Source organism: Rhodnius prolixus, unplaced genomic scaffold, assembly GCF_049639745.1.
Source record: "Rhodnius prolixus isolate KJV_2025 unplaced genomic scaffold, Rpr scaffold_7, whole genome shotgun sequence".
NCBI lineage: Eukaryota > Metazoa > Arthropoda > Insecta > Hemiptera > Reduviidae > Rhodnius > Rhodnius prolixus.
Genome location: NW_027411582.1, coordinates 24,109,679 through 24,128,407, shown reverse-complemented (window position 1 = coordinate 24,128,407; position 18,729 = coordinate 24,109,679). Strand labels below are relative to the sequence as shown.

The 18,729-nt window shown below is 34.5% G+C and overlaps 1 protein-coding gene across 4 annotated transcripts in view; it reads right to left on the bottom strand.

Moving 5' to 3' along the window:
• Positions 1-10,625, bottom strand: part of LOC141447232 (uncharacterized) — a 41,732-nt gene extending 31,107 nt beyond the window's left edge. For 2 of the 4 annotated variants that reach the window (XR_012454222.1, XR_012454221.1), the window contains exons 1-3: positions 10,325-10,625; positions 8,740-8,951; positions 7,384-7,651 (exon numbers count right to left, since the gene is read on the bottom strand). Coding sequence is in view for 2 of the 4 variants with exons in the window: in XM_074114544.1 (XP_073970645.1) it covers positions 8,764-8,951; positions 10,325-10,517 (381 nt within the window). In the remaining 2 variants the exon portion in view is untranslated. The remainder of the gene's footprint in view (positions 1-7,383; positions 7,652-8,739; positions 8,952-10,324) is intronic. The other 2 variants (XM_074114544.1, XM_074114545.1) reach the window with 1 other exon arrangement.
• Between the last annotated feature and the right edge of the window lie 8,104 nt (positions 10,626-18,729).

The window sequence follows — 18,729 nt, the reverse complement described above, 5'->3', positions numbered from 1 at the left end:
ATTCTTTGATTAAAGTAATTGTTACTTTATGTAGTAGTCAAACGTTTATAATAATAGGTAATAATTATCTGGCTTTATAGAAAATAATATAGTTTACTTCAATCACACTCTCAATGTAGCTGTTCTTCTCACAATGTTATATATATGTTATGTAATAATAAAATAAATAAGTATTACATACTTTTAGGACAGCTAATTATTCCAGTATTTTACTGTAAGTAAAATTAAATTACAATTGAGAAATGAATAATTGTTGTTGAATAATCTACTTGTTATTAACTGTGTGTTATTTGTGCTCACGAATATTTCGGTAAGACGAATTCAAGTCTGACATATTGTTTTAAATCCTCCGTGATTCAAATTTAAACAGTAGCCGACTCTAACTTTGTCTTTTTCTACTTTAAATGCATGTATAAGATGTGACAACTTCAGAATAAAGGGCATATTAAAGATAAATCTGAAGAATAATTTGGAATAGAAATAAAATAAAGTACCTATTTAAAAACGAAGATATAATATACATTTTATCATAATTATAACCAAATAATATTATGAACGAACTGGCCAGCATAAGGGTCTGTGACATCTAATAAATTCTAAAAAATGTGAAGGAAAAGTTAATGCAGCAAAATTACTTGAATTATATCAACTAAGCTTGAATGAAATGTTGGGTACTTGCTGATTTGTGTACCTTTTGGCGTTTAATCAACCCTTATACTTAACATTTTAAACTGTAAGTTTTTGTTAAGGAGTATCTTCTACATTTACAGATCTGTGCACAAAATAACTATAGTTTCTAATTGAGAAAAACAAAGTGTATAAGAAAACAAAATTCCATATCAATATGTGGTTTACAGTGGAGATATAGAATGGCCACAATTTTACAGAATTTCATGACCCAAATAATTTTCAACCCTTTATATCTTCTACCTTTTTTGAACTGTGCACAAAATAACTATTGTTTCTAATTGAGAAAAACAAAGTGTATAGGAAAAAACAAAATTTCATATCAATACGTGGTTCACAGTGGGAGATATAGAAGGGCCATAATTTTACAGAATTTCATGACCCAAAAAATTTTCAATCCTTTATATCTTCTACATTTACAGATCTGTACACAAAATAACTATAGTTTCTAATTGAGAAAAACAAAGTGTATAAGAAAACAAAATTCCATATCATTATGTGGTTCACAGTGGGAGATATAGAACGGCCATAATTTAATAGAATTTCATGACCCAAAAAATTTTCAATCCTTTATATCTTCTACATTTATAGAGCTCTGCATAAAATAACTATAGTTTATAATTGAGAAAAACAAAGTGTATAAGGGAACAAAATTCCATATCAATATGTGGTTCACAGTGGGAGATATAGAACGGCCATATTTTAAAAGAATTCTATGACCCAAAAAATTTTCAATCCTTTATATCTTCTACATTTACAGATCTGTACACAAAATAACTATAGTTTCTAATTGAGAAAAACAAAGTGTATAAGAAAACAAAATTCCATATCAATATGTGGTTCACAGTGGGAGATATAGAACGGCCATAATTTAACAGAATTTCATGACCCAAAAAATTTTTAATCCTTTATATCTTCTACATTTATAGAGCTCTGCATAAAATAACTATAGTTTATAATTGAGAAAAACAAAGTGTATAAGGGAACAAAATTCCATATCAATATGTGGTTTACAGTGGGAGATATAGAACGGCCATAATTTAACAGAATTTCATGACCCAAAAAATTTTCAATCCTTTATATCTTCTACATTTACAGATCTGTACACAAAATAACTATAGTTTCTAATTGAGAAAAACAAAGTGTATAAGAAAACAAAATTCCATATCAATATGTGGCTTACAGTGGAGATATAGAATGGCCACAATTTTACAGAATTTCATGACCCAAATAATTTTCAACCCTTTATATCTTCTACCTTTTTTGAACTGTGCACAAAATAACTATTGTTTCTAATTGAGAAAAACAAAGTGTATAGGAAAAAACAAAATTTCATATCAATACGTGGTTCACAGTGGGAGATATAGAAGGGCCATAATTTTACAGAATTTCATGACCCAAAAAATTTTCAATCCTTTATATCTTCTACATTTACAGATCTGTACACAAAATAACTATATTTTCTAATTGAGAAAAACAAAGTGTATAAGAAAACAAAATTTCATATTAATATGTGGTTTACAGTGGGAGATATAGAACGGCCATAATTTAACCGAATTTCATGACCCAAAAAATTTTCAATCCTTTATATCTTCTACATTTACAGATCTGTGCACAAAATAACTATAGTTTCTAATTGAGAAAAACAAAGTGTATAAGAAAACAAAATTCCATATCATTATGTGGTTCACAGTGGGAGATATAGAACGGCCATAATTTAACAGAATTTCATGACCCAAAAAATTTTCAATCCTTTATATCTTCTACATTTATAGAGCTCTGCATAAAATAACTATAGTTTATAATTGAGAAAAACAAAGTGTATAAGGGAACAAAATTCCATATCAATATGTGGTTTACAGTGGGAGATATAGAACGGCCATATTTTAAAAGAATTCCATGACCCAAAAAATTTTCAATCCTTTATATCTTCTACATTTACAGATCTGTACACAAAATAACTATAGTTTCTAATTGAGAAAAACAAAGTGTATAAGGGAACAAAATTCCATATCAATATGTGGTTCACAGTGGGAGATATAGAACGGCCATATTTTAAAAGAATTCTATGACCCAAAAAATTTTCAATCCTTTATATCTTCTACATTTACAGATCTGTACACAAAATAACTATAGTTTCTAATTGAGAAAAACAAAGTGTATAAGAAAACAAAATTCCATATCAATATGTGGTTCACAGTGGGAGATATAGAACGGCCATAATTTAACAGAATTTCATGACCCAAAAAATTTTTAATCCTTTATATCTTCTACATTTATAGAGCTCTGCATAAAATAACTATAGTTTATAATTGAGAAAAACAAAGTGTATAAGGGAACAAAATTCCATATCAATATGTGGTTTACAGTGGGAGATATAGAACGGCCATAATTTAACAGAATTTCATGACCCAAAAAATTTTCAATCCTTTATATCTTCTACATTTACAGATCTGTACACAAAATAACTATAGTTTCTAATTGAGAAAAACAAAGTGTATAAGAAAACAAAATTCCATATCAATATGTGGTTTACAGTGGAGATATAGAATGGCCACAATTTTACAGAATTTCATGACCCAAATAATTTTCAACCCTTTATATCTTCTACCTTTTTTGAACTGTGCACAAAATAACTATTGTTTCTAATTGAGAAAAACAAAGTGTATAGGAAAAAACAAAATTTCATATCAATACGTGGTTCACAGTGGGAGATATAGAAGGGCCATAATTTTACAGAATTTCATGACCCAAAAAATTTTCAATCCTTTATATCTTCTACATTTACAGATCTGTACACAAAATAACTATATTTTCTAATTGAGAAAAACAAAGTGTATAAGAAAACAAAATTTCATATTAATATGTGGTTTACAGTGGGAGATATAGAACGGCCATAATTTAACCGAATTTCATGACCCAAAAAATTTTCAATCCTTTATATCTTCTACATTTATAGAGCTCTGCATAAAATAACTATAGTTTATAATTGAGAAAAACAAAGTGTATAAGGGAACAAAATTCCATATCAATATGTGGTTTACAGTGGGAGATATAGAACGGCCATATTTTAAAAGAATTCCATGACCCAAAAAATTTTCAATCCTTTATATCTTCTACATTTACAGATCTGTACACAAAATAACTATAGTTTCTAATTGAGAAAAACAAATTGTATAGGAAAAAACAAAATTTCATATCAATACGTGGTTCACAGTGGGAGATATAGAAGGGCCATAATTTTACAGAATTTCATGACCCAAAAAATTTTCAATCCTTTATATCTTCTACATTTACAGATCTGTACACAAAATAACTATAGTTTCTAATTGAGAAAAACAAAGTGTATAAGAAAACAAAATTCCATATCATTATGTGGTTCACAGTGGGAGATATAGAACGGCCATAATTTAATAGAATTTCATGACCCAAAAAATTTTCAATCCTTTATATCTTCTACATTTATAGAGCTCTGCATAAAATAACTATAGTTTATAATTGAGAAAAACAAAGTGTATAAGGGAACAAAATTCCATATCAATATGTGGTTCACAGTGGGAGATATAGAACGGCCATATTTTAAAAGAATTCTATGACCCAAAAAATTTTCAATCCTTTATATCTTCTACATTTACAGATCTGTACACAAAATAACTATAGTTTCTAATTGAGAAAAACAAAGTGTATAAGAAAACAAAATTCCATATCAATATGTGGTTCACAGTGGGAGATATAGAACGGCCATAATTTAACAGAATTTCATGACCCAAAAAATTTTTAATCCTTTATATCTTCTACATTTATAGAGCTCTGCATAAAATAACTATAGTTTATAATTGAGAAAAACAAAGTGTATAAGAAAACAAAATTCCATATCATTATGTGGTTCACAGTGGGAGATATAGAACGGCCATAATTTAACAGAATTTCATGACCCAAAAAATTTTCAATCCTTTATATCTTCTACATTTATAGAGCTCTGCATAAAATAACTATAGTTTATAATTGAGAAAAACAAAGTGTATAAGGGAACAAAATTCCATATCAATATGTGGTTTACAGTGGGAGATATAGAACGGCCATATTTTAAAAGAATTCCATGACCCAAAAAATTTTCAATCCTTTATATCTTCTACATTTACAGATCTGTACACAAAATAACTATAGTTTCTAATTGAGAAAAACAAAGTGTATAAGAAAACAAAATTCCATATCAATATGTGGTTCACAGTGGGAGATATAGAACGGCCATAATTTAACAGAATTTCATGACCCAAAAAATTTTTAATCCTTTATATCTTCTACATTTATAGAGCTCTGCATAAAATAACTATAGTTTATAATTGAGAAAAACAAAGTGAATAAGGGAACAAAATTCCATATCAATATGTGGTTTACAGTGGGAGATATAGAACGGCCATAATTTAACAGAATTTCATGACCCAAAAAATTTTCAATCCTTTATATCTTCTACATTTACAGATCTGTACACAAAATAACTATAGTTTCTAATTGAGAAAAACAAAGTGTATAAGAAAACAAAATTCCATATCAATATGTGGTTTACAGTGGAGATATAGAATGGCCACAATTTTACAGAATTTCATGACCCAAATAATTTTCAACCCTTTATATCTTCTACCTTTTTTGAACTGTGCACAAAATAACTATTGTTTCTAATTGAGAAAAACAAAGTGTATAGGAAAAAACAAAATTTCATATCAATACGTGGTTCACAGTGGGAGATATAGAACGGCCATAATTTAACCGAATTTCATGACCCAAAAAATTTTCAATCCTTTATATCTTCTACATTTACAGATCTGTACACAAAATAACTATAGTTTCTAATTGAGAAAAACAAAGTGTATAAGAAAACAAAATTCCATATCATTATGTGGTTCACAGTGGGAGATATAGAACGGCCATAATTTAACAGAATTTCATGACCCAAAAATTTTTTAACCCTTTATATCTTCTACATTTATAGATCAATGCACAAAATATCTATAGTTTATAATTGAGAAAAACAAAGGGTATAAGGGAACAAAATTCTATATCAATATGTCGTTCACAGTGGGAGATATAGAACGGCCACAATTTTACAGAATTTCATGACCCAAATTATTTTCAACCCTTTATATCTTCTACCTTTTTTGAACTGTGCACAAAATAACTATAGTTTATAATTGAGAAAAACAATGTGTATAAGAGAAGAAAATTCCATATCAATATGTGGTTTACAGTGGGAGATATAGAACGGCCATAATTTAACAGAATTTCATGACCCAAAAAATTTTCAACCCTTTATATCTTCTACATTTACAGATCTGTGCACAAAATGACTATAGTTTCTAATTGAGAAAAACAATGTGTATAAGAAAACAAAATTCCATATCAATATGTGGTTTACAGTGGAGATATAGAATGGCCACAATTTTACAGAATTTCATGACCCAAATAATTTTCAACCCTTTATATCTTCTACCTTTTTTGAACTGTGCACAAAGTAACTATTGTTTCTAATTGAGAAAAACAATGTGTATAAGAGAAGAAAATTCCATATCAATACGTGGTTCGCAGTGGGAGATATAGAATTGCCATAATTTTACAGAATTTCATGACCCAAAAAATTTTCAACCCCTTTATATCTTCTACATTTATAGTTCAATGCACAAAATAACTATAGTTTATAATTGAGAAAAACAAAGTGTATAAGGGAACAAGATCCCATATCAATATGTCGTTCACAGTGGGAGATATAGAACGGCCACAATTTTACAGAATTTCATGACCCAAAAAATTTTCAACCCTTTATATCTTCTACCTTTTTTGAACTGTGCACAAAATAACTATATTTTATAATTGAGAAAAACAATGTGTATAAGAGAAGAAAATTCCATATCAATTCGTGGTTCACAGTAGGAGATATAGAAGGGTAATAATTTTACAGAATTTCATGACCCAAAAATTTTTCAACCCTTTATATCTTCTATATTTATAGAGCTTTGCATAAAATAACTATAGTTTATAATTGAGAAAAACAATGTTTATAAGAGAAAAAAATTCCATATCAATATGTGGTTCACAGTGGGAGATATAGAACGGCCACAATTTAACAGAATTTCATGACCTAAAAAATTTTCAATCCTTTATATCACTGGTTCTTAACCTTTTCATAGACGCCGAACACATTTATATGTATATATTTTTCTCGCGGAACACTAAAATTAAATAATTTGAAATTCGGTATTTAGCAAGAACTTAAAATTAAATTCAAATTAAAAAAAAGGAACAATTTTTAGTTTTCGTATCCTTTCTAAGTTACTAAATTTCAATACATTTAAAATGGAAATTTCGCGCAACACTTGGACCATATTCGCGGAACATTGTGGCCGTTCTATATCTCCCTCTGTGAACCACATATTGATATGGAACTTTGTTCTCTTATACCCTTTGTTTTTCTCAATTATTAGGTTAAGAATCACTGACCTAGAGGATGCTGGCTGTATGGCGAAAGCCAATTCTAAAATAATGAGGATGCGTACGTAAATAAGGGTGCGGAAAACATCAAGATGGCGAAGCCACCTGGGCGTCGCTATCCAACAGGCCATTAGGTTACCCAGAAGGAATTCGACTATTTTTCTTTCGCGTTTGAAAATAATATTTATGTAAAATGTTAGGAACTAGGCTTACTTTGAACGATGAGGTTTATCTCTATTCAAGGACCAGTTCTACCTGGAACATCCTGTATATTTTAGAGAGAGTAGAGTGTCCTGTGAGTGAGATAACGAACCTCTATCTAGTAATTAATAAACACTCCTTTCTTTGGCCCGGAACCTGTTCTGCGGATCACCAAGTGTGCAGTTCAGAGACTGGGATGTACTGGGATCTGGAGAGAGCATGAATACAACTGGGTGATGTGTCCTGGCGTCAAACACAGTAAGACTATGATGCCTCGGCTCTGTAAACAAAGAGCAAAAGAGACTGTGCTTGGCAGAAATCAGATTACTCTGGTAATAATAATATTAAAATAATAATAAGTTATAATTAGCACAGCTAATCTTTTAACGCTTTTATACGGTATTAATAAAATTTTATTTCCTTAAATCGGACTCAAAAATAGGAAAAAATGGGATATCAACAAATATTATCTATATCTGGTGGTTAATGGTGTTTTTGGGAGTTCTAACTTCAAAATATAATCTCTTTAAATTACTATTTCTTTAAAATGTTCTTCTTGTTTTAGCCGAGGCTTTCTTAGATGTTGCGTGAGCAATTGATCTGATAAGTAACATCAAGATAATATTAACGTTTAACAGCATCCTTACACATCCTTACTTAGAAATAGGGAGATTTGCATCTTTTCGGACAACCAAGCTGCACTGAAGGTCCTAACTTCCTTCAGGACTACCTCTTTCCTGGCTCGACACAATGAAGTTCGGCTGGAATGGGTGCCAGGTCATGTGGCGATCAAGAAGGAATGAAACAGCAAATCATCTGGCCAGGAACGGAGCTAACATTCCTTTCACCAAGGGTGCAGTTCTTCCTGCTCTCAGAGATTGGATCTGGAGAGAGCTTGAAAAGAACTGGATGATGTGTCCTGGGTAGAGTATGATTGATGCCTTGGCTATGTAAAACAAAGAGCCAAAATAACTGTGCTTGGGTAGAAATCAGATTACTCTGATTACAGGCCTATTTAAGGGGCATGGTAGGTTCAGGAAACAGTTCTGTTCAAGGTGGGGGCTTATTAGCTCAGGAAACGTTGTGTGCAGATTGTGCCAGGATGAGGAGGAAACGGCCTTGCAATCGAGTGATCTCCTTTGGATCTTTGAGACCAAAGGAGGCAGTAGCGCAAAAAGAACTAGTAGAGAAAGTCCTCAACCTCTTTAGTAGGGGAGATTTCATCTACTAGATCCAAAAAGCGGAAGATACTAGCTCCTGTGTCTGGGATGCCGTGGGTCACAGGTCCTGTCCCACTAATCTAATCATATCTAATCTAATTATTAAAATTCTTATCCTTTAATTGAAATTTATTTAAATTTCAATTACATTTCTAGTACCAGGTAACAACGTTCATAAATTCATTGAACCCGAGGTTCCCTTTTTCATACCACCTGGATTGTTCTTGGTAAAGGTGTTCATTTTTGGAAAGTATTTTTTAGGTATTGTCGCCTCATTTGGTGGAAAGAAACCATATTCCATGGCAGTGGTTCTATAGTTGATGTTTATCGGATAGTTTACTCCATAGTTTTGGTAATTGTCTGAAAAAAAAAGAAGATAAAATCATTCAAAAAACTACTTACGTATAAAGTTTACGAGGGTCGTTTGAAAAGTCCGTGCAAAGTCAGAGAGATAGCTCTACTGGCGCGTATCGAGGTTATGTTTAGTTAGTAGCATCTCTTGGAAGAACACACACCAAGTTTCAGCCAGATCGGTCTATTTCTTTGTGTTTGGCATTCGTTTGAATCGAGGAAGTAGAGTGATTTTCAAAAAATGGACGAAAAAGAATTTCGTGTGTTGATTAAACACTACTTTATGAAAGGCAAAACGCCTCAGGAGACTAAAGAGAAGCTTGATAAACATTATGGTGACTCTGCACCTTCGATTAGAACAGTTTATAAGTGGTTTCAAAATTTTCGGAGTGGCCATATGTGCACAAGTAACGCTAAACGTTCTGGACGCCCTGATGAGGTTACTACTCCAGAATTCATTGATAAAATCCATGATATGGTGATGGATGACAGAAGAGTGAAGGTGCGTGAGATTGCTAGTGCTGTGGGCATCTCGAATGAACGGGTACTTAATATTTTGCATCAACATTCGGACATGACAAAGCTATCCGCAAGATGGGTGCCGCGATTGCTCACGCTTGACCAAAAACGAAATCGTGTGAAGTGTTGCAAGGACGGTTTGCAGCTGTTCCAGAAGAATCCGCAGGACTTTAAGCGTCGTTTCGTTACTGTGGATGAAACATGGATACATCACTACACTCCTGAGTCCAAAGAACAATCTAAACAATGGGTCACCAAGGGGGAATCTGCGCCAAAAAAGGCGAAGACCGTTCCTTCGGCCGGAAAGATTATGGCGACTGTCTTTTGGGATTCGCAAGGAATAATCCTCATCGACTATCTGGAAAAGGGTAAAACTATTACAGGTGCATATTATTCATCGTTATTGGACCGTTTGAAAACCGAACTGCTAGAAAAACGCCCACGATTGGCCCACAAAAAAGTCCTTTTCCATCACGACAACGCACCAGCTCACACCTCAGCAGTTGTGGTCGCAAAATTAATGGAAATAGGGTTCCAACTCGTTTCACATCCCCCCTATTCTCCAGACTTGGCTCCCTCGGACTACTATTTGTTCCCCAATATGAAGAAATGGCTGGCGGGAAAAAGATTTTATTCAAACGAGGAGATGATTGCAGAAACGAATGACTATTTTTCAGACTTGGACAAATCCTATTATTCGGAAGGGATCAACAAACTAGAGCAGCGTTGGACGAAGTGTATAAGCCTAAAAGGAGACTATGTTGAAAAATTAAAAAGGTTTACCCCAAAAAATTAAGTAGTTTTTATTTTTGCACGGACTTTTCAAACACCCTCGTAAAACGGAACTTAATAATCAAACTTACACAGCATTACATCCTCTCCTTTCGTCTTTTCGTGATACTTTTCTTGCAATTTTTCAAGTTCTTCTTCTAAATTTATTGTCCCCAATTTTTGTGGGAAATATGTTAGAGTTTCTTCTTCTATTTCCAAATTTTTACCAAGACTTACTTTAGCGGACGCCGATGGTACATCTTTTCCATCATTATCTTCTGCCATTTTTTCAAGTAGTTTCACTTTAAATAAATAAATAAGATCAAAAAAAAATTTTTGTTTTTAAATTTCAAATGTTTGGAACGAGAAATCATATGTTTGTCACGATAATAATAGAGATACTTTAAGCAATGGCGTTGCGTGATTATTTTAGCCGGGTAAGCCGAGCTAAAGAAAATAGAATGGTTTATTGTTTTGGGAAATAATCTGTGTATTTTCCTTGTATTTTTTTAAAAAGAAAGATCAGCTGCAGTTCCTTCATTGTTTTTGCAACTTTCTCCTTTTCATTGCAATAAAGACCAAGATTCTAATAAAATTCTTGTTACATTTTCATTATTATTTTTTTTTTTTTTTTTTTTTTTGGCGCATCAACATCTGAGGTTATTGGCGCCCGGAGCTTTTTTCAGTGCACTGCCGGCCTCCGGACAGTGTTCTCTCGTTACAGACAACACTGTCCATCACCGGACAGTGAGCTGTAAGAAGCTCCTAGGAAGAGAAAATCTAAGGGTCAGCTGCTGGATTCGAACCCGGGACCTCCGCGTGGGAGTCCAGTATGCTAACCTCATAGCTAATCCCTTCCCTTATTATTATTATTATTTTTTACTTTATTTATTTTCACAACTACAGTATATTTCTGCAAGAAGTGAAGCTGATACGACATGATGCATAGAGTAAATACATGAATAGCATGAGGGGAGAATTCACCCATTGGTGAAACTCCCAAAGTGGTACAGCTCACTAAAAGTACACTGGCACTTGTAGATTGTACAAGACGGGCGGTTCCACCAAAAAAAAAGGGGAAGGAACGCAGGCAATCCTGATGCCCATTGTTCCCCGCCCATCCCTCATCTCATGAGAGATACCGGGGTTTAAAAACAAATCCGGCTAAAAATTACCAGATGCTAATACGAGGTGTGTTCAAAAAGTAACGGGAATTTTTAAATTTCGCGGATCTGGAGAGTCTGATTGTAAATTTTTTTTTTTTATTATGTTGGTACACATGCCCCTGAAGTACGATAAAATTTTCAGTAATATTCATTGTTTACTTCTTAAGTGGCAGCCGTTAAGGTTAGACGTGTTTTTCGAGCTTGGCGATTTTTGTTTGTTAAAAAAAATGGATCAAAGAATTTGTATTAAATTTTGCGTAAAAAATGAAATAAAGTGTGTGAAATGTTAATAAAGGCATATGGTGAGTCTGCTATGAGTAAAACAAGGATTTACGAGTGGTATAAGCGTTTCCAAGATGGCCGCGAAAACGTTGAAGATGACGAACGACCTGGACGTCCAAGCACATCAACAACCGATGAAAACGTGAAAAAAGTGAAAGAAATGGTTATGAACGATCGCCGAATCACAATCAGAGAAGTCGCTGATGATGTTGCCATATCAATTGGCTCATGCCATGAAATTTTTTCGGATGTTTTGGGTATGAAACGTGTGGCAGCAAAATTTGTACCAAAATTGTTGAATTTCGAACAAAAACAGCGGAGAATGGAAGTTGCTCAAGAGTCACTCAATGAAGTCGACAACGATGCGGATCTACTGAAACGTGTTATAACAGGTGACGAAACATGGGTTTACGGATATGATGTCGAAACTAAGGCTCAATCGTCCCAGTGGAGGCATTCTGGATCGCCAAGACCGAAAAAGGCTCGACAAGTGCGGTCGAATGTGAAGGTTATGCTCACTGTGTTCTTCGATTTTAATGGCATAGTGCATCATGAATTCTTGCCACAAGGTCAAACAATCAATAAGGAGTACTACCTACAAGTTCAACGCCGTTTGCGTGAAGCAATCCGAAAAAAACGCCCGGATTTGTGGCAAAACAATTCATGGATTTTGCACCGCGATAATAAACCTGCTCACACTTCATTGCTTGTTCGTGAATTTTTGGCCAAAAACAAAACTTTAACGATGCCCCAGCCTCCATATTCGCCAGACATGGCTCCATGTGACTTTTTTCTATTTCCAAACATAAAGAGAACATTAAAAGGCCGTGGTTTTACAAGCACAGATGACATTAAAAGCGAATCGCTGAAAGCTATCACAAAGATCAAGTTTCAGAAGTGTTTCGAGGATTGGAAAAAGCGCTGGCACAAGTGTATTGTATGCGAAGGGGACTACTTTGAAGGCGACAATATTAATGTAGATGAATAAATAGATATTTTTTTCAAAAAACGAAAATTCCCGTTACTTTTTGAACACACCTCGTATGTGAGGATGATGTTAGGATGATGTACCTAACAAAGTAGCAACAGGACACTAGGGAGCTTGACGACTCAATCGCCCAGTGCACTGAATAAACCTAGAAAGTTCATTAAAATTACCAGATGCTACAATCTCCGGTAGGGAGACATTTGACCTTCCGAAGACGAGGAATCTAGTTTTAGAATAAACTGGGCACACCTCAACAAAGTGCCTCACAGTTTCATCGGACTCACCACAGCCAGCACAATTTGGCGACTGGATTAGGCCACATTTAAAAAGATGATATGCTAAATTCGCATGTCCACTCAACACCTGAACCAACTGGCGGATCCGGGACCTGCTAAAACCAACCATATCCGTTCTTGACAGGCCAAGGATTTCCTTAGCCTGGCGGCAGCGTCGATAGGATACAGGGATAATGGGCTGAGGAGTCATTGTTATCAACGCAGCTCCTTCCTTTGCTGTTTCATCAGCAAGTTCGTTACCCGGAATCCCAGAATGACCAGGAGACCAAGCAACCGAAACAGTATTCAAAGCTCCTAACAAATTGAGAGCAGCATGACAAGAATTGACCGAAATTTGGTTCCTACTAGGAGAGGCCAGAGCTTTAATTGCAGCCTGGCTATCCGTGAAGAACCTAACATCAGTGTCGGCAAATCCCTTCCAGCGGAGTAAAGTAGCCGCCATCTCAATGGCAGCCAACTCCGCCTTACTTCATCGCTTCGCCACCTGCGCTTCAAGCCGCCTGGGAGGATTTCCTGGTGGAATAGTAAGTCGGGATACTAGTGGATTAGGATGTGAGGTGATTGATGTGTGGAATTTAATATAACGGGATCTTACAGCTTCTGAAACATTAGGGGAACAAGGAAATCTCGGTGCAAGGTAGGAGTTAGAAACAAAGTAAGGAGCATTAGCGGAGTGTTTTAGACTGGAACGATTGGATTCTTGTAGATAGTGGAAGCTTTGGCTGAGCCCCAAAGTTCCATTCCAGCAAGTCCAGGCAGGTTTCAGTATCATAGTGTAGATAAGTCGTTGTTTAATGATACTTTCGATCGTTTATCGAGAAGTCTAGAGAGAAGTTTGAATCTTCTTGTTCAGTTCTTTCCGTTTGAGTCTAGTATTTGGATTCCAGGTAAGGCGTTTGTCCTTGACGAGTCCTAGGTACTTACCACAATCTTTTGTTGGAAGAGGAGTGAGGTTTAGGTAAACGGGTGGAAGAATAGTTCGCCTTAGGGAGAATGTAATGCAATTACATTTGCTTTCATTGATTTGAATTCTCCAATTCTTTAGCCAAAGCTCAAGAGATTCTGTATGGGATTGAAGGGAACGATGGGCAAGAACCGGAGTCTTTATGAGGAGAGAGGACGTTATCATTTTAAATTAACAATTTTTTATCAGGGAAGCATTTAGTAATTACTATTTTTAAGTTGAATTCAGTAAAAAAATGTTGGTACTTCAGAACTTTGAGAATTAATATACAAAAAGGGAAAATTTGCTAATGTTTACACAATATTATTATTATATTTTCATATACTCTTTTTTGTAGTTTAATTAAACACGGTGCAAAGTAATTCTAAACTAATATCTGAATACTTTAATTGCCTGAATCCTGCTTTGGCTAGACTTGTATATTATTGTGTCGGGAAGTCCCAATTGTCTATATTAAATTTGATTCCATCCTTTTCAAGTAAAATAGATCATTTAATCTTATTTAAAGTAATTGTCTACGTCTTTGTTGTGTGGCCCTTAATTGAATTGTATTAAACGCTTTTGTATCTAATTCTGTTTAGGCATAAGTTATATTACTAAAGTAATTTGTTTGGGATTGCTTTTCACTTTCAATTTCCTCTGAATTTTTTGGTGTTTGGATTACGTCATTTCCTCCCTGGGTGCGCAAAAAAATAGACGATAATTTATCAATGATCAATGATAAATGTAAAGACCGATAATTTGTGTTGCAGTTTTGTTTGACTGACACGAAGACAAAAATCAGCCTTTTTGAATAATTATTAAGTAAGTCTTTGGGGTTATACGAAGTGTGGCTATTAAATAACGAGACTGATGCTGTTACAGAAGAACTATGCATGCGCCAAATCCTAACGACCGCTGTGCAGCGTAAAGCCTTCTCTTTCGATTGCATCGTCTCACGTGTTTGTAGAGAAATCTGTCTGACCGGAACCGTCCTGTGTGTAAGAGGTGTTAGTTTCGTTTTGCGCGTAAACATGATAAGTGTTGCATTTGAGTAACGAATTGTCGTGAAATTTCACATGAAACTTGGTAAAACCGCTACTGAAACTTATCTTTTATTAAAAGAAGTTTATGGCGATGAATGTTAATCATGTGCGCGAGTTTTTGAGTGGTTCAAGCGCTTCCATGATGGCCGAGAAGACGTCAGAGATGATGACCGCCCGGATCGCCCTTCCACGTCCAAAACGGAGGAAAATATCGATTATAATTAATCAACATTACTACCGGAGAGGTGCTTGCTCATATCTGTGAAAGAGTAAGGAAAAAAACGACCCGATTTGTGGAAGAACCAGTCACGGGGTACTCCATCAAGATAACGCGCCGGCTCACACTGCATTGTCTGTCAAGACGTTTCTAGCCAAGTACAACATCCAAGTTTTAGGGCCATCCGCCTTATTCGCCTGATCTGGCCCCATATGACTTTTATCTGTTCCCTAAAGTCAAATCTGCCTTAAAAGGAACACGATTTCAGTCCGGTGAAGCTGTGAAAGAAAATGCGGCACGCGTCATGCAGGAGCTCACAGAAAAAGACTTCCAGCACTTTTCGAACAATGGTAAATACGCATGGAGCGTTTTAGGGATAGGGGAGGAGTGTATATTGAAGGTGATAATAACTAAATATGTACAAATTTAAAATAACAATATTCCGTTATTTAATAGCCACACCTCGTATTTTTGCTATAAATTAGTGTATTCTATTTAAATTTTTAAATAATTATTAAAATAAAATATCAATCTCTGATATAACCGTTAACCAGAATTAATCTACGATGAACCCATCACCAACGTTATAAAACCTAAAAGAATGCTAATCAAACGGACATGTGGGAACAAATGTCTAGTTAAAAAGTTCGTGGCACATAATCAGTTAATGAGACACAACACAATGTAACAGCCCAAGATTTAGAAAAGACGAAGCATCCATTGCTAGTGATGTTGTTGTTGTTGTTGATGATAACAATAAAAACCATCTTCTTAGCTAACTTATTGGTCACGGGAGTATAGTAACTTCACAATCACTAGCCAAGTCAACTTTATATGTCCATTGTCATCTACAAATTACATTGCTGCAGGCCTAGCCCGTAGGCTGTTCCTCCATTCTAGGTGTTAGAACCATTGTTCTCCTTGTGTATGAAAGGATATATGAACCTTGGGATATGCTGCCAATCTTAATAATAAATTGTTTTCTAAATTTAATGGTTGTGTAGCGTTGGAAAATCAGTCTAGGATGTAGCTATAAATAAGGTAAGTAGTCAGGAACATTCCAAATCGAATTACTGCCTAAAAAGAGAAAGTATGGTGCTCCGAAAAATAAGCTTCTAACTGAAGTCAAACTTACAGACGTGAAGGCCACTTTCAGTTAATGTTTCTTCATGAAGGACACAATAAGACCAGCAACTGCAAGAAGCTTTTCCTAAAACCCCAGTAACACGGTGTGGAATTTCCAAGAAAAATCGTAGAAAAATCCCAGTCAAGGAAATCTTAAACAAGTGAAAAATTCATCTGCATAAAGTGAAACTGTTGAAACTAAGAAAGTAATTAAGAGTTTTTAGAATTTTTGTTCCTCAATTAATTCTTGCTGCTTAATATTACTGTGGCTGAAACCATAGATTTTACTGTAACCATACGTAAAATTTGTTGATCAGAATATTTACTTAGAAATGTACGAAAAAGATTGTTTTATTCAAATTTTACAACAATAATACCATTTAAGTAATTTTGCTGCATTAATATTGTTCAGAATTCATTAGATGTGATAGACCCTCATGCTGGTCATTTTCAGGCAGAAAATGTTCAGTAAAGTGTAGCACACATTAAACTTGTATTGTAATAAAAGTTATCAAATTATGAATGATTAAATCTTCAAAAATCGTTAAATAACAACCCTATGCAGATGAACACGCAAAATGGTGGCGAACAATAGATGAAACATGACCCTACTTCGCAAGAAAATAACCATTATTCCGAATTTTCTGTTTACCCTTACATTACTAGTATAGAAAACCAGACATTAAGCAAGAAAAACCTTTTATTTTCTATATTTTTTATTGAGAAAATGTTTTATTGCATAATTTGATACTTCATTAAATACCTACGGAGGAAAAATTAGTAAAAATAATTAAACTTCTATTTTTCTTAGAAATAATTAACAATAAAGTATTGGCCAATCATAGCGAAGAATGGAGGTGTGAAAAGTAGGTTGGTTGAAGAGCCAATCAGAAGCGATAACTATTTAACCACGCCTACCTTCCCATGTATTTTACACCACGCCTTCTTTGGCACGTAATAAAAAATGGAAGATCTGTATTTTTCATTTTTCTACTTTCTATTACTTTTGTCAAACGAAAGTATTAGCCAATTTTATTTAAATTAGGAATTCTTATGCTACAGAAGAATACGAGAGCACAAATTACACACGGCTAGTAACAGGTACATTGATTAAATATGGTAGTTTTATAATCAAATAATTATTAAAGCAAGTTAATTATTATTTTAATAATAAGTTAAATGGGTGCTACACTTTACTGAACAAGTATTTTGAAAATGGCCAGCATAAGGGTCTGGGATATCTAATAAATTTTAAACCATATTAATGAAAATTTAATACAATATAATTACTTAAATATCAATTTTTATAATATTTGAATAAAATATAAGCTTTTTCGTAACTTTCTAAATGGCTGAAATTACCAACTGATATATGAAAGAAATGTTAGGTAATTGCTGATTTGGTGTACCTTTTTTCGTTTAAGCAACACTTACATTTAACTTTTTAAACTGTAAGGAGATGCTTTGTATAGTAACTGTCCCATAAATCTATAACTCGTTCCCAGATATTCGATTACGGGAATAGAATAGTACGTGAATAGTTGGGTACATTCCTTCTAAAGGGATAAGAAGTAAAATTCTTAATCAAGACAAGCAGTTGTTTGAAGTAAATTTTTATGAATTAGGACTTTGAGAATAGTAGTTTTTATAATTAAAAAAATTAACTGGAACGACAAAGAATTTTTTAAAAAGTCTCTTTGTCAACGACAAATTCGCAATTGTAATTTGAAATTTAGTTAGTGTTCAGTCGTACGCAGCTCTACTTGGCGGCTCTTTTAACTTTTCCGCCATGCTTTTTTCCCGCGCTCCTGGTTTCCGCCCAGCTTCTGAAGCCATGCATTCTATATCCTTCGCTGTGTTCTCATTTCTGTTCCTTCCAGGCTACAGTGCTTCTGGTCATCGGTAAGAAAAAGGAGCAACAACTGCCTTCCTGTATCCTTTACATTATATGTATATTCTTCTCTTCAGCATCAGTTTTTCTCCATCTTCATCTCCTGGGGTTGTCTCGGTTTTGTTTGCCCTCTTTATGGTCCTGGCCCTTCAGGCCTTGACCCCACTTGGTGTCCAACCTTGACGAGGTGGTGGGGCTTACGCACTAAGGGCACTAGAGACTAACCATCTCTAAAACTCTCGCGTCTTCCGCTTCTGGGTGCGGGCCCTTTGCGGCCACCCGGTCTGGACCAGCGACCTATGGATGAATATACAGTCCATTTATTATTATTATTTTTTTTTTTTTTTTTTTTTTTTGGCGCATCAACAGCTGAGGTTATTAGCGCCCGGAGCTTTTTCCAGTGCACTGCCGGCCTCCGGACAGTGTTCTCTCGTTACAGACAACACTGTCCATCACCGGACAGTGAGCTGTAAGAAGCTCCTAGGAAGAGAAAATCTAAGGGTCAGCTGCTGGATTCGAACCCGCGACCTCCGCGTGGGAGTC